The sequence below is a fragment of the Cibotium barometz genome, chromosome 47 (genome assembly GCF_041138505.1).
Source record: "Cibotium barometz isolate CiBa-2024 chromosome 47, ASM4113850v1, whole genome shotgun sequence".
NCBI lineage: Eukaryota > Viridiplantae > Streptophyta > Polypodiopsida > Cyatheales > Cibotiaceae > Cibotium > Cibotium barometz.
Window position 1 is genome coordinate 18311005 of NC_141092.1, and position 22829 is coordinate 18333833.

Below are 22829 nucleotides of genomic sequence, written 5' to 3' on the forward strand. Positions count from 1 at the left end.
CATGAACTGTGGATGAGCCCTTTTTGAAGAGAGTAAAAAGGTTATGTTTCCCATGAGTGCCGGCATGGGAACCATCTACCCCACTGGTAGAATGTATAGGGTCATGCCGCCACCAGTTGCTTGATCTGACTTATAGGACCATCTATCGAGGATGTAACCCCTTGGTAGGTTGAACAAGAAAAAAAAGCAAACAAAGGACCTAAAGGAATTGGTCTTGAATCTTATTTAAGATCTAAAGAAATTGGTTTTAAAGTTTAATTAAGACATAAAGTACTCAAGATACCTTATCAGGTAAAAGATATAAAAAATAACATGGGTTATGAGAGAAAACTAATGGAATTCCCAATGTTAAAGGATTTAAAAAAGTAAGCAACATTTTACTTTAGGAATGGAGTGCCTATCTTCAATGCTTGTATGGAACTGTGGTGCCAGCTAGGGGGCATGGGAACTCGACTCCCTTGTACCTGAGCACAACCTTCCCTAACTATTAAATGGATCCACAACTAAGTGATTGGGTGTAGGCTAGACCCAAGCAATTGGATGGGGCTAGGCTTGGTCAAATGGATCCAAAAAGTAAAAAAATAATAGATAGAAACATAACTTCCTTGGTTGAATCTACATCGTATCAGCAAAGGGATCGTATGAATCGTACTCTGAGATAAATGTCTTTTCAAATGAAAAACTTGGGGAAAATATAGTAATTTAGGAACGTTCAGGGGAGAGAAAATTTCCTCATAATCGAGGGAACAAGACATCGCCATTGAGCCTCGGGGAGCCTCTAATGGACTTGTTTTGAGAATTATTATGGGAATAATCTCGTAGAACAAGACATCGCCATTGAGCCTCGGGGAGCCTCTAATGGATTTGTTTTGAGAATTATTATGGGAATAATCTCGTAGAATTATACACATTTCCCTCATAAGGATTTTCCCAAACAATTTTTTTGGGGATACAGGGTTATTCAAGCATTGGGATAATGTGATATAAGGTCTCGACGGGTGAGACTCTCTACCCTCGGTTTAAATTCCATTGCCATTTCATTATTTAGATGTAGAGGGTAGGGGTCTCACATCAGTTTAAATTCTACTGCCATGCTATCATTTAGATGTAGAGGGTAGGGGTCTCACATTTTGTATCAAAACCAAGGATTTAAAATCATAAAGAAACTATATATATCTTATGCTAAGAATTGTCATCAATCTAGATAGATATAAACATAGATTTATGAATAAAGTTTTTCCTTTTTTTCTTTTAGAAGGCCTAAAGCCCACATCTCGGGATTATCTATAGAAAATGAAATGATATCGTTTGAGTTTAATCACCTTTCATCTAAAGGTGTGCATGAACACAATGAGCTAGCCAAACATTTTGTGGAACTGTTCTCCTCAAGTGAGTGAAGTAATTTTGAAGATCTATTTTCCTTGGAACCAAATAAGCGTAGACTTCCTATGTGCACAGGGAGACAATGCCGTGGACCCAACCCAAAATTAAAGAGAAATATTTCTCTCGTCATGATATTGGAGAAACTTAGAGTTATACAAGAAGCAGTCATCCTTGGATCACTCTCTGATCGATATGGTATTAGATGAAGTCTTCACTTATTTTGTGCCATGCCAGAGAGTCTACATGTCAATATGTATATCCAAGGTCAGCACTCATCACTCACAATATGTAATCAAGAGCTTAACAATTCTAAAAGAAGACATAAGAGCTAGTTTTGTAAAAACCTTCAATAATATTATCAACGCTTCTTTTTATGGACTCAATTGTACAAATCAATTTTGTTAACACCATGAATTTAAGGCTATAAACACCTTAAGAAGAAGATGTTCAAAGAAGAATAAGAAGATGTTAATACCAAAACTTACACTTAAATGTTTTCAGATGGCGTGACCTCATTTAGCTAGAGTGCAAGGGCTATCTCTGGTGGAAGACCAGATGACCAGATGACCGCCTTCGCTTTTGAGCATCTTGCTTCTCAATCTAAACCTAAACAAATTTCCCTAACTATCAATTTTGAAGAACTCTTATTTCCAACTCAAGAGGATCAGGGACACTGATGGTTCACATTTTTCCTTACCCTTGGCAATCCACCATCGCCCATGAGAACATCATTCTCACCATGATTTAAGGGATACTTGAAGTAGTGGATACAACAGTTCTGTACGCACCCCTACTTCCCAGCCTTTAAGCCCCATCGATCTATATATTAACTTTTATCTTATTTTGTATCACATAAACATATTAGAACTCTCCCATGTAGAACCGACTTAGACTGGGGTGATTAAGTCTTATTATACATAAAATTCAAATAATAAAAACATCTTTTTTAGCTTTCTAATTAGTTTTTTAGACACTAAAGGATTGTTTGGAAATTTTTCCATCTCAACTTGTGTATGGATTTGTTCAATTCCAATAGTCAAGATGATGTTAATGTACCTTAATAAAATAGTTGACAAGATAGGGAACAAAGAAATGAAAGGATATAGTCTTGCATATAGCTATGTCAAACTTTTTTTAAAAGGACTTAGACCCTTACTTGCTGCTTGTAGTAATCATGGGTGCTAGTAAAGATGTACCCACAATGAAGGCCATGATGATGAGATAGAGCTATATTTAAATATTTTACGAATTAGTGATCTCAAACAAGAACTTTTCGAGGGGCTCCAGTATTGGGATGAGGATTATCACTCTTGTATAATTGAACTACCTATAGGGGATATTGAGGTGATACCCCAAATTGTAATCATTTTCCACACGAGTTGGAAATTGTAGGCGTAGTAGATCATTATTGGGTCTTAGACATTGACAATACCTTTGATGACAGTGAATTCTGTGAGGAAGTCCTAGAACTCGATTTGCTTCTACCTGCCCACAAAATTTGCATCCCTGAAGAAATTATTATCCTTAGAAGCCTTGCTAACTTTTAAAGGATCAAGGCAAAGTATGGTCTTGTATAACTTGGAACTCCATTTTTGGGCTATGATTATAAATAAGTGTTTGTATTCAGCTTAGAGCTTGTCTTTTCTAATATAATCTTTTGCATCCCTTATAAAAAGTGAAATAATGAGATTCTAAAAATCAACTTGTGGCAACTATCTTGACAATTATAAGTTATTTTTCCAATGGCATCTATTTAATAAGGAAGTTACAGATCGTCTTGTGATGGCCAACTCAACAATTATATGGCATCTATTTAATAAGGAAGTTGTAGATCGTCTTGTGATGGCCAAATCAACAATTACGTAGTGCTAGTGTGCTGATGAGCATGAAAGAAAGCTTGATAGATCCTCCAAATGAGATTGCAAGGAAAGGGAGCCACATTTACTTCCACTCTTTTTTTTTACTTCATTGCCATTATTTCTTTAGGAATTTTTTATTCGGACTATCGAACGCACTCTAATGGTAGTGGTAGAGTCTTGAAAACATAGTCCTTTGGTTATCTAGCTTTTTCTTTATTACCATTGTGTCCTCAATGTTATTTTGGATCATTGAACACACACTAATGGAAATGGTAGAGTATCATGGTTTATCCTCAAGATTATCTTAATTGGATCATTGAACACACACTAATGGTAATGGTGGGGTATCATGCTTTATCCTTTATCTGTAACTTTGAATAGTCACGACACTTAGGTTTTTCGCTCCTAAAATATATTCTTAGGAAGAAAATGGCTTTATTTCAAGGTTATTTTAGTTGGATCATTGAAAACACACTAATGGTAATGATAGGGTATCATGCTTTATCCTTTATCTATAACTTTGAATAGTAGACACATGTTTTTTTCCTCCTAAAATATCTCCTAAGGATGCAAACGGCTAGTATGATAAATGGTGGAGCTCATGTATATCATCCCCATCTACTATTATTCATGGACTCATAGCTTGTATCAAATATGAATCTTTTCATGAGACCTTCATACTTTGAGGCCGATGATAATTTTGAAAAGTTTTTGCTCCTTAAATTAGGTTTTTGTGGGAGAAGGTCGTACTGCCACTATACCGCCCTTATAACACACCCTTTAATCAATATAAGTGGTGTAGATAGGTCATGTTTAGGGAATCTCATGGAAATCTATAAACTTTTGGGGGCTCAACCAAACTTTGGTAAGTACCAGGTATCCTCACCCCTAATCACAAAAAGTAGCTCCTCCCATTTGGCTCCCTTGGTGTTTGTATTGCCATCTCAACGGTCCTTCGTTGCCTTTACTATGTTGATGCCTCCCCCATGCGCCATAAATCTTACAGGTAGAAGATCTTGATGCACCTCAATCCAAAGTTGGTTGAGCCTCTTTCCCCACCATTAGGGGAAAACATGTTGAGGAGACCAACATGTTTCTCCCTAAGACAAAGCAACACCCACTAGGCTCTACCTACCTAGGATGACAATAATCACATCCATCACCTTGGTAAGAAGGTGGCCGCTATAGAATTGCACACTGCACCTTCCATGTGTGTAATAAAATGATAAACACACAAAATTTAAAAAAAAATATGGTACCAACATACCATCTATACACTCAAATATAAGTGGTGCCACTATTTAATTGGTTTAGAGTTCTTGATCTACATGCAATCATTTCGATACTTGCTCACTCAGTCTCAGTAGGACTTATCTCCTTTCAAGCTTTGTTGATGACACTTTCCTTTTTAGTTCATCTTTAATATTGATAATGTGTAAGGTAATAAGGAGAATTTTGTTATCGACGTGCTTAGTCAAAGGCCACATTGAAGAGAAACTTTCTCATTTCATCTTTCATATTGATTATGTGTAAGGTAAGTTTCAAGAATCTTCTTGCTCTCTAGCAATTAGCCATGGTGCTAGTGGTTACCTTCTTGCTCTCTAGCAAGTAACCATAATCCTAGTGGTTAGACCACTTGCCTTGGATCATGGAAGTCTCTAATGAAGAAGCTAGAGAGGCCAAGAGGTGTGTCAATCCCTCTTATTTGAGCCCTTTCTCTATTCAACTAAGTAATCCTTCCAAAAGACAATGATTAAGGTAGAAAGCTTGAACCACCTTCTTCTCCAATCATGCTCAATCACTCTCTCACTCAAGCAAGCAAGCATGCACACTCAACACATTCCGTCCACACACACAAGCATGAATCCTACAATCAAGCAAGCAAGAGCTCAAGAGAAGAAGAAATCTTTGCACTTGAGAAATGATCGAATTCTCCCATCCACATTATCAAAAGTTGTATATATACAAATGGGCTTTGCGCGACCACCCATATTAAATAGGTTCCCAATTCATATCTCTACCCATATATACAAGGCTTGTGGATGTGGATAGCTTTTAATACATCGTTGGCCCATGACCATACATAATGTGAATACATCCTAGGCCAGACAAGGATTTTGGATATAAGAAAAGGAGTTAACAACTCCCCTGCCTAGACCTACTTTTGTCCTTGGAAGCTGTAAATATGATGGGCATGCTGATGAGAGGATCTTGACTTCATCTTCGCCCCCGCGACAACCTCATCATGTGAAAAATGTGGACATTCTCTCTCTAGCTCCTTCACCACTACCTCTAGCCCAGCCCACCACTACCCCTCCTATAAGCTCCACCACCATGCTCAACCCAGCCCACCACTACCCCTCCTATAAGCTCCACCACCATGCTCAACCCAGCCACTTTCTCCCCTGTAGCCCAACTTAGCTCCTCTCTCTCTCTCTCTCTCTCTCTCTCTCTCTTCTCTCTCTGTCCCCCTCCCACCCTCTTCCCCCTCTCATTATTTCTCCCTTATCCACCCTCCCTCTCACTCTCTCTCCTTCCCTCTCTCCTTCCCTTTATCTCTCTCCCAACCTCTTCCTCCCTCTCCTTCCACCCTCTCTCTCTCTCTCTCTCTCTCTCTCTCTCTCTCTCTCTCTCTCTCTCTATGCATAATCTCTCCTCTCCTCTCCTCTCCTCTTCCTTCCGTCTCTCCCTCTCGCCCTATGCATAATCTCTCCTTCTCTCTCTCTCTCTCTCTCTCTCTCTCTCTCTCTCTCTCTCTCTCTCTCTCTCTCTCTCTCCTTCCCTATGCATAATCTCTCCTCTTCTCTTCCCTCTGTCTCTCCCTCTCCTTCCCTATGCATAATCTCTCCTCTTCTCTTCCCTCTGTCTCTCCCTCTCTCACCATCTTTACTTAATACTTAGAATTTTGGGTGATGACATCTCCTCTTAGAATTTTTGGGTATGACATCTCCTCTTAGAATTTTGGGTGTAAAATTTTCACTCTCACTTAGAGAAAGGTGTCCTCTCTTGTCAGTGGCTCACCCTAACCCCCTGGAAACAAATCTAACAAGAGATTACCTCGTGAGCTGCAACTGTCATAAGGATCTAATGGCCGAGCTCGTAACCCTTGAGGTCTCCAAGCTCTACAACTCCTTGAGAAGCGATTCCACTATGTCTCTGCCGAGCGTTGTCACACTGCCGCATTGCACTACGTGTACTTGTCCCTCCTCTCACCTCACCTCACATCACTCACACACACTCACTAGCATGCATTAGAGAGAGATTAGCAAGAGCAAGACTCTATTGCACAATGGGGGAGTATCCTTGTATTATGAGAGATATTAACTTATATACATGGCCATAAGTGTTCACACTCACTTAAACTGTGGTGGGCTGACTGGGCACATTAGGCTCATAAGAGGCCTAATGCTATTACAATGACCACTCTCATAACATATCCATGAAGTACATCACTTGGGAATTCATCCTAACTTGCTACCACACCCTCTTGAAGCGGAAATTGCCTTAAGTATTCCATCGGACCATTACAGGTGCCCATCTCCAAGTTGTAGATTTGGACGCCATTGCTTCATATCTTGAATGTATGACCTTTTGGTGTATCTACCTTGACTCCTTTGATATAAGATAATGGTAGCATCTCTTGTTAACCCTAGAAATGGGTTAACATTTCTCCCCTTGCTTCTGATGGCGATCGCGTCCTCGTGATCGTGTTGAAGGCTGTTGTGAATTGGCATTCTTTGTTGATGGTTTAGATGTTGAGTGATGTTCAATGGTCGTTGTTCCTCCAGAAAGAATAAGAAAGGGGAGTTAATAAATGAAAAGAATAGTAGTTTATTGGGAATTCCTATGGGTTGGGAGGGTGGGGTTTTTGGCCACCAATGATTGCATTTTTATATTTTAGTTGAGCATGTTTTTTTTTGGCTCACTTTGTTTTTGGCAATCATAAGAAAGGTGCAAGGTTACATGTGATTTGTGTTAGTGGTGTAGCTAAGAGATGTTAATGATGGGGAGAAGAGAAGGAAGGATATGGAGGAACGTAGACAAAATCATAAAAATGAGATTGTGTTTCTCAGTTCCTCATTTGATTCATTGAAACAACATTCATCATTTGAAGAAATTGGCCTTTGATGATGCCCATTTGTGTGGCAGGATTCTTGTCAAATGTTGTTGAGTAGGGCCTATTCCTACATGCTTATTCCCATGTGCTTTTTATTTTTTATGTATAATTAAGTGCTCTTACAAAGCAAATATACATGAAATACAAGAATTGAGTCATATAGACTCTTAATGAACTGCTCTGTGTTGAAGTAGCCAATTGTTGGCTAGGATTGAAAGAATTACGTTGACTTGCAAGGCTAATATAGATATCTTCACTAAGGATTGGAGATCATTGATTTGTAAACATAGTAGCATCATTTGGAGAGGTTTGTAATTTGAAGGAAAATTCCAGGCGATGGATTGTACCATTGACCAAGCTTTCACCCACCATGGCCTCCCATACAGAGATGTACCTGGAAATTTGTCGATGGTGAGGCTTTGGTGAAAATGCCCTCCAGTGCATGAGTGTGGATATGTACTCATGGAGTAGCTGCGACATTGATTTAGCCAAAATTATAGTAAGCTATGAGCTGAACAAAAATATAATGGCTATTGAAGAGCGTTGGGAGTTACTTAAGCTGTGAAGTGTTAAGTTGTGAATGGGTTAGCGTGCAAAATTGCTTAAGTTGTGAAAGGCTTAACACGTGAAGGAGCTTAAGCCGTGAAAGGCTTAATATGTGAGATGCTTAAGCTGAGAGATGGCTTAACTCGTGAGATTTTTAAGCCGTTCAAAGGCTTAACCCATCAGATTGTAGGGTTTCAGTTGTGTGAGATTGCGAAGTTTTACCTGTGAGATTGTAGGGTTTTACCCTGATGGTTTTTTATTTTAAACGATTCTATATGACTTGCAAGCAACAGGTTCTTTTGCACTTATGCTTCACATCTAGAGGGGTGAAAAGAGCATTATGAGTTTATCTTTGATGTACTAAAAAGTCTTCGTTTACAGACTTAGGTATTGTTTCTTGAATTTGTGGCTCAATTATTATTGAGGCAATAGGTAAGACTTCTGGGTGGTTGCCAATGGGGTTGACTAAATACACCAACTCTTGTGTAGGTGTTGTAAGCACGAGAGGGGTTGAGTGACTTGCTTGATATTGATTGGGTTTCCATTCTTGTCGAACTTTAGGTGAAGCTATTGGGGTTAAAGTCGGGGGTCACGCGGCAACCATACGATGGGATTACCATCATAGTATCCTTGTTGTTAAAGCACGTGCACAGGCACCCATCTTTGGATGAGCATTATAAATTGGTGGCTAATGATTTTGGTGCTGAGGCTTATTTCTTTATGCAGGCTTAGGGGACCTTTTGGTTTGCTTGGAAACCCAAGCTATGTTATTTTCTTTGTAGTACCCTTGTGCTTTCTTGCAGTAATCTTTTGGGTACCCACGCTTGTTGATATGTTGGAGTTCTTTGAAAAACTTGCATAGGCTTTTGTGGACGGTGTAGTGGAGTACTTTTATTTTTCCTTGGCCTCTAAGTACTGTGTTGAGGAAGAAGCTTTCTCTGTCAAGGCACCCAAATTTGATTGGCACCTTCATAGTAGCCTTGAGATACAAGTAGCTGCTTCTCCACCCACATTTTGATACTATTAAGATACCTGGATTTTGGTTATCTTGGTGGATTTTTCTTTTTGGTGAAAGTGGAAGGTTTTGGGCCCTCCTTCAAATTGGTTGGTGTTGAGGCTGTAGGTTTTAGACTTATGGGCATTGTTGAAGATGAGGTTTGAGTGGTGGCTACTGATGTGGAGGCTTTTCAGCATATTGCCATCTCCAATTGCAAAGATGGCAACTATGATTGCGGTGGCTGTAACTAAAGGCTGGTTTTTACATAAGATGGATGTAAAAAATGCATTCTTGCATGGTGACTTGCAAGGAGAAAGGATCAGCCACCTGGTTTTGAGGATACAAGTAACCCCAGAGTATGTATGTAAGCTTTGTAAGGCCTTGTATGGGCTAAAGCAAGCTCCACAAGCATGGCATGATAAGATTGATGAGTATCTTGTCACTATTGGTTTTCATATGGTAGATGTAGATCACTCTTTGTATGTGCGCAAGAGTGATAAGGGTATTGTGATCATCACCATCTATGTAGATGATCTTATTGTTGGGGTGATAACTTGGAAGAGATTGAGCATGTGAAAAGTCTTCTCAAAAGGAAGTTTGACATGAAGGATTTGGGAGATTTGCACTACTTTTTGGGCAGTGAGGTCGTTCGCACACCTGATGGTATTTGGCTATCACAGAGACAATATGTATTGTACATGTTGTCCAAGTATGGGATGGCTAGTTGTAAGCCAATCTCAGTTCCATTAGATCAAAATGGCAAGCTCAGTGCGAATGTAAGTTATGTGTTGGAGTGACCCCACTATGTACAGGAAGATTGTGGGGAGTTTGATCTATGTCACAATTAGTAGGCCAGATTTGAGTTACATTGATGGCTTAGAGAGCTAGTTTATGCAAGTTTTGCGTAAACCACATCTTGATAGTGTGGGATGCACACTTTGGTATTTGAGGACCACTATTTATTATGCATTGTTTTATGTAGCAGGTGTACCATTAGAGCTATATGGGTACACAGATGCAGATTGGGTTGGTAGTATTACAGATAGGAGATCTACCAGTGGGTTGATGTTTTCATTTGGGGAGTGCTACTGTGACATGGATAAGCAAGAAGCAACCCATAGTTGCCTTGTACGCACGCTACTTGTTGATTTGGGGTTGCATGCGGAGAGAAAGGTTGTCATATATTTTGACAATCTTAACAGTATATAGTTTACAGAAAACCCAATTTTACATGCGCGGACGAAACACATTAAGGTACACTACCACTTCATCAGGGAGAGAGTCTTGGCAACAAGCAACATCGACTTGGCCTACATCAGCACACAAGATCAAGTCACTGACATCTTCACGAAGGCCTTGGGAGAGCTGAGAAGCTCCGTAGATTTCAAGATATGCTCAGAGTTCACAAGCTAGAGTTGAGCTGCTTGAGGGGGAGTGTTGAGATGTCAAGCTCAACATGAGCTGACACTCTCACGAGGCACGTGCGTGACCGTTCGCGACATTTACATCACTGGCGAGTTTGGTAGCTAGCATCGACATATCTTCGCCAGAGATTCTATAGCTAGACTATACCGACTAGTCCACACCTGTCCACTCCACTTTAGTGTGTTCACATTATGGACCACTTGTATATACTCTAGTATGTGTGTTAGTCACTTTATCTCGTTTGTTGAAGAAGAAGAAGAACAATTTTCAACCTCTCTTCTAGGTTTTGTGTGAGTGTGTGTGCTCTTGCAAGAGCTCAAGCTTCCTTCTGCCCTACATCTTTTTATCTATGAGGTCTTGAGGTCTCTTCTAAGAGTAGGGTTACAACAATCATTACCCCCCTTGGGTGCTCAACTGGCTACTCTCAGGTGGTTAGGTAGATACACACAACAAACAAGATGATAAGATGGGTGTCTACTCATATGGTGACCCCTCTTTTACAACAGATGGCTAGGGTAGTGGTTGGTAGCTCGATGTTGCTTAGTGCTTCTGCTAGCTTGAGATCTCCTTGGTTTTGCTTGATGAAGATCCCTTGTTCCTTTCTTTGTTCTTTATGTTAATGTTGTTACCTTCTTTACTTTTTTGACTGTTTCTTGGCTCTTGGTATTTGCAATTTGGCTCGACTCATGGCTCTTTGACAGCTTCTTTGGTGTGGACGTAGTTCTTCTTGTTGCCACTTGATGTTTGGTTTGTGATTTCCTTATGTGTCTTTGATGCGTTTAGTGTGGATGCCATCCTGTGTGTTGTGGTCATTGCATGCACTTGTGCTTTAGACATGCTTAGGATTGTGCTTTATGCCTTCATGTTTTGCTTGATTGGCCCGAGGATATGTGACCCTTCCCCAATGAACTTTCCAATGTTTGATGCCATAAGAGGGTCTTACCATGAACTTGTGGTGGGGCAGGCTCTATGGCAGTGTCTGTACTCTCTTACAAGATTAAGCATGCAAAGAATTATTTTCAAGTTTGAGTGCAATGATTAAGATGTAAGGAAAGAAGTGATTAAGCTTGATATGTTTGGTTAGCCAAAAACTAGTGAAATCATGCAAAGTGCAAGATTATGCAATGATGACGGAGGATATTAGTGGATTAGAATGCAAATGGATGTTCCCTAATCCAAAAGAAACCTAAAGCTTTCAATTTTGAGACCCAATTAACCTAATTTTTACCAATTAATTAATGATAGATATTAAGCATGCTTAATTATGTGATGATTAGCAATGCAATGAGGTGGAGGGAAAAATTGAGCTCGGATAACTTGAAGTTTAGAGGGTTTTTAGCATAGAATCCTTACCATGAATGTAATAAAGGTAATTGAAGCAAGAAATCCAGCTAATATTACACGAAAAATGTAGAATGAGCTTGCTCAGCTCGTCTTTTTATCTGCTTCTCTCCGTGTTGCTCTACTGCACCAATGCTCACATAGTTTTCTTGAATCCTCCGGGATGTGAGGTTACCTTGATGTGGAGGAGCTGTGGCTTGAAGGGCTTGAGAAATGGATAAGGGAATGAGTAGAATGGAGCTTGGAAAATCTAGGCCACAAAAGGGAAAAAAGGATAAGATGATGATTAGTGAACTTGATGATAAAATTAGCACTAATTATGCAAAGATTAACTAATGAGAAGTTATGGGGAGAGGGATGGCTGTGATCCCATCTTGAAATCCATGGATCAGCTGTGATCCCATCTTGAAATCCATGGATCAAGCTCTCTTTCTAGCAAAACATCTACCTAATCAAGCCTAATACTGTACTAATTAAACATGATTAATATGATTAATCTAAGGTGGATGTAATCTAAGTTTACTCATGATGATGAATGTGTGCAATAAACTCAAGCACAATTACGCTATAAGATTAAGACTTGTACTCAAAAAGAGGCTTGAGATGTGTGCAAGTGATGTGATTTCATTGCTTGAAATGGACCCCTTTTATATGAGGATGTACACCCTTGGGCTTGTACATCAATGTGGGTATATCCCTTTGCTCATGTGGCTTCATGCTAGGCTTGGCACTTTCTTGGCTACTCAACTCACTCCCTACCAATTCCTTGTGCTCTTTGGTACCACATTTCTCAACAAGAAGGGCAACTGATAGTAGAGATTTATGCAGGATGTGGAGATTGTACTATGGTAGTGATAGTAGAGATTTATACACGCAGGATGTGGAGATTGTACTATGGTAGTGCACAAATTAGGTATGAACATTGTTTGTATTGATCTTGAAGAGGATGTTGTGGAGGATGTCTTGATGAAGGTGCCATTGTAGTGCAATGAACATACTTGTTTATGAATGTTCAAGTGACTGGGTTTAACAATTGTTATGATTATGTCATGATCTTATTTTACATATGAAAACAGAGAGAGAGAGGGCAAGAGCAATGCATGTTGGGGTTTTGCAATATCAATAAGATATCATTGATAGTTTCAACAATGTTTGTACTCAAAATGTCATACAAAGCAATAAAGAATTGACATGTTGTGTAGTGTAGATGAATAAGGTAGTGTTAAGTTTGTAGACTCGAAGGATCTATACGAATAACATGAGTCAAGTGTACTGTGTTGAGAAATGAGAAGGATATATATAAAATATATATATATATATATATATATATATATATATATATATATATAGAGAGAGAGAGAGAGAGAGAGAGAGAGAGAGAGTAAGCAAAGAGAAGGATAGAGAGAGAGGGGGAGGATCGAGAGCGAGAGCGAGCGAGAGAGAGAGAGAGAGAGAGAGAGAGAGAGAGAGAGAGAGAGAGAGAGAGAGAGAGAGAGAGAGGGAGGAGGATAGAGAGAGAGAAAAGAGAAGGATATATATATATATATATATATATATATATATATATATATATAGAGAGAGAGAGAGAGAGAGAGAGAGAGAGAGAGAGAGAGAGAGAGAGAGAGAGGAGGATATAGAGAATTAGTGAAGCAATAGATAGAGAGAGAGGGAGAGATAGAGCAAAGAGAAGGATAGAGAGAGGGAGAGGGAGGATAGAGAGAGTGAGCAAAGAGAAGGACAGAGGGAGAGAGAGTGGAGGATATAGATAGTGAGCAAAGAGATGAATAGGGATAGAGAGGAGGAGGATATAGACAGTGAGCAAAGCGATGAATAGGGAGAGAGAGAGAGAGAGAGAGAGAGAGAGAGAGTGGAGGATATAGAAAGTGAGCAAAGAGATGGATAGAGAGGAGGAGGATATAGAGAGTGAGCAAAGAGATGAATAGAGAGAGAGAGAGAGAGAGAGAGAGAGAGAGAGAGAGAGAGAGAGCAAAGAGAAGGATAGAGACAACATATGAGGATATAGAGAGTCAGCAAAGAGATGGAGAGAGAGAGAGAGAGAGAGAGAGAGAGAGAGAGAGAGAGAGAGAGAGAGAGAGAAGCAATGGAGAGATGTGAGATGGTTGGAGAGAGGAGAGTGAGCAAAAATAAAGATATAGAAAGAGAGAGAGGGGCGAGTGAGACAAAGGGGAGAGAGAGAACAGAGAGATGTGAGACAAAGGAGAGAGTGAGACAACGGAGAGATGTGAGATGGTTGGAGAGAGAGAGGAGAGGAAGGGAAGATGGTAATACATAGAGAGAGAAAGGGAGGAGCAAGGTTGGTGGTGGAGGGGGCTAGGCTGGGTTAGGTTGGGTTGGGGGGTGGGAGGTGGTAGGCGAAAATGGTGGTGGGAATAGTTAGAGGGAGAGTGTTCAAAGTAGAGAGAGAGGGTAGCCATGAAAAGCTCCCTCCACCACTGGTGACCATCCCCCTTGGGAATCTCCTCTTGCACTCTTTCTTCCACGTTAAGGAATAAGCTAGAAGGATTAAAATGACCACATAGGGGGTCACGTGCCTATTGCTACATCGTTTTCTAATTAGTACCGAGCGGGACCTCACCTCCTTCTTGTGGTTGTTGCCCTCTTGTTGTTGCGAGACCGGTGGCTCCTCAAAAGCATCGGTGTTGAGGTCCAGGGATTCCATCCCCTAGGACTACAGCTCTTTCTTTGTGTTGCAGCTCCTTAGAAAGCCTCAACATCCTTTTTTTGTTCATCAAAGTTGTGCCCAAGGGTGGCTCTTTGTCTCCTTCCTCGAAAGCATTGGCTGGGAATTCCATCCCCCAAGACTGGTCCACTTCCTCTAGGAATTCCATCCCCCGGGGGATGTTCCTCTTTATCTGTTGGAAAGCATCGGCATCCTTTGTTTGTTCATCAGTATAGTAGCTATGCCCAAGGGTGGATCTTTGTCTCCTTCCTCTTGACCCTTGTTGGCATCTTGGGCTTCTTCATTAGCTCTTTCACTAGGCCTAGACCTCCTCACTTCTCATGCTTATCAAAGATAATCTTGGCGCTCCAGCTCGATAAAGTCAAGCACCTCGTCACCGTCCATCTTGTCAAAGACAGGGTAGGCCACTCGTCGAGTGTAGTGAAAAACAGTGCATTGGCTACCTTTTGTTCTTCAATCGATGCCATAATAAGGTGGTAGAGGACTAGCAGATTAGAGGTGGCAAGATCCAATGGGCTAGCTTGCATTACCTCGTCACACCATCCATCTTGTTGAAGGTAGGGTAGGCCACTTGCAATGTAGTGAACAACAACACATTGGCTACCTTTTGTTCTTTAACCTATGCCATAATATGGTGGTAGAGGACTACCACACGGATTGCATCATATGTAGAAAATTAAATGGACTAGCTTGCAATGCCTCATCACGCCGTCCGTCTTATTGGTAGGGTAGGCCACTTGTTTCATTGTAGTGATGAAGAACAACACATTGGGCCACCTTTGTTCTTTAATCTACCACACTACCATAATATGGTGGTAGAGGACTACCATACAGATTGGGTCATAGGTTGAAGAATCTAATGAACTAGCTTGCAATGCCTTGTATATGACCCTCTTGTTGGTCAGGCCCTCTTCATAAATCCATGTCTATGCATGGTCCATAATTGCATCCACCATGGTAGTAGGCTCTACATTTAAAATGATTTTATCTGCACTTCAACCTCTGTACATGGATTTCTTAAGATTGCATACCATGTATGATAATTCAAAACCATAGGATGAATTCTTTGATTGTATATATATGCTCACTACTTCATATAGATGTCCCCTTTGATCATCATATTTACTAGGTGTATGTAATCGACAGCATGGTTGGCATCGTTCTACAAACCATAGGATGAATTCTTTGATTGTATATATATGCTCGTATAGATGTCGCCTTTGATCATCATATTTATTAGGTGTATGTAATCGGCAGCATGGTTGGCATCTTTCTACAAATCTTAATGAACATGAGCAAGTTCCATGACTAGTCCAAGGCATATCCTTCATATATAAACATTAGCAACATAGCCTAGAGAGCCAAGTGGAAGGGCTATGATGCTACAACAACAGATTTGGCAAATGGACTGCCACCTCCAGGATCAGCCGATCCTTTTCCACATCCGCCCCGGTGAGTCCAAATTACCATTAGTGTCTTTTCAATGATCCAACTAAAATAACCTTGAAATAAAGCCATTCTCTTCCTAAGAAGATATTTTAGGAGCGAAAAACCCAAGTGTCGTGACTATTCAAAGTTACAGATAAAGGATAAAGCATGATACCCCACCATTACCGATCCAATTAAGATAATCTTGAGGATAAACCATGATACTCTATCGTTTCCATTAGTGTGTGTTCAATGATCCACATAAAATAACATTGAGGACACAATGATAAGAAAGAAAAAGCTAGATAACCAAAGGACTATGTTTTCAAGACTCTACCACTACCATTAGAGTGCGTTCGATAGTCCAAATCAAAAATTCCTAAAGAAATACTGGCAATGAAGTAAATAATAAAGAGTGGAAGTAAATGTGGCTCCCTTTCCTTGCAATCTTATTTGGAGGATCTATCAAGCTTTCTTTCATGCTCATCAGCACACTAGCACTACGTAATTGTTGATTTGGCCATCACAAGACGATCTACAACTTCCTTATTAAATAGATGCCATCTAATTGTTGAGTTGGCCACCATCACAAGACGATCTGTAACTTCCTTATTAAATAGATGCCATTGGAAAAATAACTTATAATTGTCAAGATAGTTGCCACAAGTTGATTTTTAGAATCTCATTATTTCACTTTTTATAAGGGATGCAAAAGATTATATTAGAAAAGACAAACCCTAAGCTGAATACAAACACTTATTTATAATCATAGCCCAAAAATGGAGTTCCAAGTTATACAAGACCATACTTTGCCTTGATCCTTTAAAAGTTAGCAAGGCCTCTAAGGATAATAATTTCTTCAGGGATGCAAATTTTGTGGGCAGGTAGAAGCAAATCGAGTTCTAGGACTTCCTCACAGAATTCACTATCATCAAAGGTATTGTCAATGTCTAAGACCCAATAATGATCTACTACGCCTACAATTTCCAACTCGTGTTGAAAATGATTACAATTTGGGGTATCATCTCGATATCTCCTATAGGTAGTTCAATTATACAAGAGTGATAATCCTCATCCCAATACTGGAGCCCCTCGAAAAGTTCTTGTTTGAGATCACTAATTTGTAAAATATTTAAATATAGCTCTATCTCATCATCACGGCCTTCATTGTGGGTACATCTTTACTAGCACCCATGATTACTACAAGCAGCAAGTAAGGGTCTAAGTCCTTTTAAAAAAAGTTTGACATAGCTATATGCAAGACTATATCCTTTCATTTCTTTATTCCCTATCTTGTCAACTATTTTATTAAGGTACATTAACATCATCTCGACTATTGGAATTGAACAAATCCATACAAGTTGAGATGGAAAAATTTCCAAACAATCCTTTAGTGTCTAAAAAACTAATTAGAAAGCTAAAAAAGATGTTTTTATTATTTGAATTTTATGTATAATAAGATCTTATGACTTAATCATCCCAGTCTAAGTCGGCTCTACATGGGAGAGTTATAATATGTTTATGTGATACAAAATAAGATAAAAGTTAATATATAGATTGATGGGGCTTAAAGGCTGGGAAGTAGGGGTGCGTACAGAACTGTTGTATCCACTACTTCAAGTATCCCTTAAATCATGGTGAGAATGATGTTCTCATGGGCGATGGTGGATTGCCAAAGGGTAAGGAAAAATGTGTAGACCTGTGAACTATTGGTGAGTATGATGTTCTCACGGGCGATGGTGGTCTAAAGGGTAAGGAGAAATGTGTAGACCTCTGAACCATCGGTGTCCCTGATCCTCTTGAGCTGGAAATAAGAGTTCTTCAAAATTGATAGTTAGGGAAATTTGTTTAGGTTTAGATTGAGAAGCAAGATGCTCAAAAGTGAAGGCGGTCATCTGGTCATCTGGTCTTCCACCAGAGATAGCCCTGGCACTCCAGCTAAATGAGGTCATGCCATCTGAAAACATTTAAGTGTAAGTTTTGGTATTAACATCTTCTTATTCTTCTTTGAACATCTTCTTCTTAAGGTGTTTATAGCCTTAAATTCATGGTGTTAACAAAATTGATTTGTACAATTGAGTCCATAAAAAGAAGCATTGATAATATTATTGAAGGTTTTTACAAAACTAGCTCTTATGTCTTCTTTTAGAATTGTTAAGCTCTTGATTCATATTGTGATGAGTGCTGACCTTGGATATACATATTGACATGTAGACTCTCTGGCATGGCACAAAATAAGTGAAGACTTCATTCACTGTCTAATACCATATCGGTCAGAGAGTGATCCAAGGATGACTGCTTCTTGTATAACTCTAAGTTTCTCCAATATCATGTGACGAGAGAAATATTTCTCTTTAATTTTGGATTGGGTCCACGGCATTGTCTCCCTGTGCACATAGGAAGTCTGCGCTTATTTGGTTCCAAGGAAAATAGATCTTCAAAATTACTTCACTCACTTGAGGGGGAGAACAGTTCCACAAAATGTTTGACTAGCTCATTGTGTTCATGCACACCCTTAGGCTCCTTTTTATGGGTCAAGGATAAGGAAGGAGAGGGAGCCACGCTAGACGAGGCAATTCATCCGATAAGGTGGCAGAGCATTGTATTAGCACGAGAGAGCTCGAGGGTGCGCACTGCTTTGATTTCATCAAGAAAATGAGAGGCAGTGAAGGTGAAATGCATGTAAAAAGAGAAGGTGAGAGCTGTGTGATTACTTAAAAATCTTATTTATGAGATTAGATTATAAGTTTTTGGACTAGTTTACCAAGAAGGTTATGGTAGAGACTTAGATCATAACCGTAGACACTCACCTAGAGTAGTGCTTAGGTTGGCTTTTGGTAGAGTTGTTTTTTACAGCTAGGAGAAATTTCTAATAGTTACATTAAGTTTATGGAAAAAGGAATATTCTCTAATTCCATCCATAAATTAAACCCTCTATTCTTCATGAACTTACCAGCTTTTCTATTTGTCTTTCTTTCCACTTGTACTAGTTCTGGAAACGGCGCTACTTCCACCTAGGTTTGTGTGTTTTGCAAAGGGACATGTAAGATAGGATGATCTTGGACCACTCTTACCTAGCTTGGTGGCTGTTGAGGTTCATATCTTAAGGGTGTTTCGTGTGTGGAGTGCTTTTAGAGCCTTCCAACCACAATGTATGGCTTTCTTTAGGTACCCACCTTTTGTAAGCAAAAGCCTATGGTTTTCTACCATGGTATTTGGCAACGTTTTGAGGATGAGTATTCTTTTTCATTGGACTCTAAGGATGGAGGGTAAAAAACTGGCACTATGGTGAAAGGTGCAGGTGCTACACAGTGAATCTTCATCACAGTAAGGTTCATAGGCTTGTGTTCTATTAGAGATAGAATGACTTGAGATCCCTACTACCCCAATGCAGCCTCGTGGGAAATCTGAATGAATGTGGAAATTGTTACTGCTTTTCCAGCTTCTTCCCAAAAGGATTTCTTTAGCTATAGTTCCTTCACGGAGATCATGAAGAATGTGGACTCGAACATGTTGTCTTCAATACTGAAGGTTAGCTCTTACATGTACCCATACACAAAGTTACCTTCTTGAACCATGCACTTGTGCAGTGGTGGGAGTGACTGGGCCTACCTAATGAGGTCCAAGTCTCATAGGACATTAGACTGTGACGTGCACGCCACTATCAATAAATCCTAATTTTTTTTCAAACTCCTTGCCTGATTGGAATAGAAGCCAGAGTTTGGCTAGTTCGACCTCGAAACTGTCTTCATTGGCCTAAGAGGTTACAATCGATTGCCCTTTTAAGCTTCGTAAGTTTGGCTTCATGCTCTTTCCCTAAGTCGAACAAAGCCTCTTGGAACAAGCGGCGCAGTTGTCAAGGATTCGAATGAGGAAAGATATGGTTTTCAAGAAAGAGTTCAATTGAAGTGGAGAAGGGTTGGAGGAGTCCCCTTTCCGTCATTCGTTGCACGACAAAATGGCGCACACTATGGTGCCTTTGCGAGGCATTGCTAGTATGCATCCGTGCCTCCATGATCCATCCGCATACCTCTCCTTTTCATTGGAAAACTGCCTCCGTGATCCATCCGACATGCCTCTCCCTTTTCAGCCTCCCAATGGCTTCCTCTCAGTGTATTCAACAAACAGATCATATGTAATAAGTAGAAGGTTATTAACTCTCGATTTCCTAGTAGGAAACGGAGTCGGTTCCAGTTCCTCCCCATCAGTTTGCTCCATTGCAAGGGCGTATGATCGGAGATGGCCGTGCTAGAGTCTGTGGAAACGCTCAGAGGATGAGGGACCCATGATGCTTGTTGACCGAGGAACACTCTGTCTCAATACTGGAAGAAGAAGAAGAAGTGATAACCCCCCGGACATACTTATTTGAGCCTGCAATATCTTAAGCCTCTTCTTGCAATAACCTCGTATTGTGTGTAGGTTGTTTATTAGATTCTTTCACCTTACGAAAATGTGGTTCTTTTTAGGACTATTAAGGCTTCTTCTTTTTTTTTTTGTGCGTAAAAGAATAAGGGCTTTTTAAGGTTTTGCAGAGAAAATAAAGAATACTGGTCTTTTTGAAATTTAGCAAGTAAGCAGGTTAGTAATAAAAGAAAATCTTGATTAAAGCCCCCCCAAAAAAAATATTTAAAACTTGCTAAGCACACTACAAGTTTCAAGACTACTCTTCTTCCCCGAGTTACACAAAAGGCAAGTGATTGTTCTACGTTACATCTCGTTTGGTGGTTTATCGTCCCGTTAATTCGCTGAGCAGGTGAGGTCGTTTTCTTATCCAAAAAAGGCTGGCAAGAAATCAGAAGCAACGAGTGAGGGGATACACGTGTAGAGGTCATGTGGGGTCTCATGGCTTTGTGTCTCCCTCTTAACGGAAATTTACTTATGCTCTTGTTAGAGATGACCAAGAGCATAAGTAAAGTTTGAATCAAGCCGTGACGCACATGCGCGTAGAAATCTCGCGGGCAGCGGGTGATCTATCTATCGATCCCATAAAGGGAAGCCGTGCGTGGGCTGGTATAAAAGGCGTGGGGTGAGGATCGTCGTGCCATTCTCTGCCCGGGGGCTGCGCGCGTCGCCTCTGTTTTTCACTGCCTCAGAGGCCCGGCGCACCCAAGATAATTATATAAAACATCCAAACTGGAAGGAAGGTCCTCTGCCTGCGCGCGCGCGAAAGAAAGAGCGTGGGATTTTGGCAGAAGAGAGCGAGATCGGATGGAGGATATGATGATGATCTCTCTCTCGCACACGGCAAAGAACGGAACGCCTCCACATACTCTGCCTCCTTCAAAAGCCCTGCGCTTCTCCCCGTCGTCGCAGATGATGCAGCAGCAGCAGCAGCAGCAGCCAGCGGAAGGTCCACTTCCCAATCGGGTACACTTCAATTCAAAATATCAATCCCCACTGACCTGACCCTTTGGTTGTTGAAGCAGCTTTTGAGTCTATGCAATAGCAATAATAGTCTCTATGGAGCTCCTGGTACTCTACTAAGTTCTGAGACTCCTCTTCTTCTGGTACTAAGGCATCTGGCCTTCTTGGTGATGCAGGTAGCGACAGTTTTCATAGGACTCTACCTACCTTCACAAGCAAGGAAAACTTATGTTTGTTTGTGCTTCGCCGCCGTCGATGGATGGTGCTGTTACAGTACTGCATACAGGCCATTCACTCATTGTTGGTCATTGAAGCTTTTGGAAAAATGGAAAAAGGATTGCACACTCAATCTCTCCCTCCCAACAAACATAATACTAAAGTGGAGGCATTTTTCTCACTCATCACTCTTAACTGATTTCTCTTGCTCCGTATCTGTTATCCAGCTCACTGACTTGTCTTTGGAACTGTTTGTCTATTGCTGAGAACTGACTGAACTGAAGGAACTTGCATTTTCTCCTTGTGGGCTGCCACAGAAGATCACACAGATAGATGACCCTTCCTGCTTCCTGGTGGGCTGCTTGGAGGCTGCCAGAGCTGAGGGCTGCAATGCATGAAAGGTGTCATGAGTGGGGCTGGATCTACCCTTATACGGGGCCAGGACGAGGCAGTCGAGCAGGCCGACCAGCAGAGGACGACGCATGGGCTGGGCGGACTCCAAAAGTGCAAATTGCGGGCCATTTTGGGTTTTGCCCAAAACTGGGTGCACGCTTGGCCATGCCAGTGCATCCCAAGCTTGGTGCCAGACGGGCACGACACGACACTGCATGGTTTCGGGTCTTTGGTTCTGCACCTGTTCATAGTGCACATCCAAGTGCAGAATGCTGGTTGGTGGTGACAGACCAGCAACAATTTTCTTTCATTCACGGGATCGATAGACTACCTTCACAAGGAGAACGTATGTTAAGGTTTTCATTATATGTTTTGTGCTTTTCTTGTCGGCGGTGCTCTGCTGCCTGTACCGGCAAGTACGGCCAGACGAGACCGCATACACACCATTCAGAGGAGGCTGGCTGTGGACAGAAATGGCCAATGTTGGTCATTGAAGCTTTGAAAAATGGTAAGGTTGCAAGTAAATACTCTTGCGAGGGAAAAGGATTGCACACTAAATCTCTCCAAATTTTCTCTGTTGGCCCAAACATATACCAAAGTGGAGGCATTCTTCACTCCGGTTCGCGGGCTTCAAACTTTCCCACATACACGGCTCTCCGGTTCTCCCAATACTCAAGGTTACTCTTTGATGGAGGAGCCTTACAGGACATCATCCAGGACCATGTGGTTGAGCAGCTGAAGCTGCTACAACGATGGACAACACTAGTGGCATGATCTTAGCCACTGTGATGATCAGAGGGAAGCGGAAGAAGTCAAAACTGATTTCGGGTTGCTGAGACGTTGGAGGATGCCTTGCTGGCTTTTGGGGATTGTTTGTTCAAGGTGGCACAATTGGATGAGGTGGATGCTATTCTAAGCAACCCATGGTTGAATGCTCACGCAGGTGTGGTCTACCACAATGACATTCCAGGATAGTTCCAGCCAATAGAACCAAAGATAAAGATGATAAGGATGTACAGACGTCGCTTCACCCTTGAAAGCATGGTCAAAATCTCGATG

General features: G+C 40.9%; 1 protein-coding gene across 1 annotated transcript; it reads left to right on the forward strand.

The window, feature by feature from the left end:
* The first annotated feature begins 20926 nt into the window (after positions 1-20926).
* LOC147611455 (uncharacterized) lies at positions 20927-22144 on the forward strand. Its single transcript, XM_086784963.1, has 2 exons — positions 20927-21164; positions 21338-22144. The coding sequence occupies exons 1-2, from the start codon at positions 21006-21008 to the stop codon at positions 21641-21643; spliced, it is 465 nt and encodes a 154-aa protein (XP_086641089.1). The 5' UTR covers positions 20927-21005; the 3' UTR covers positions 21644-22144.
* The last annotated feature ends 685 nt before the right edge of the window (positions 22145-22829 follow it).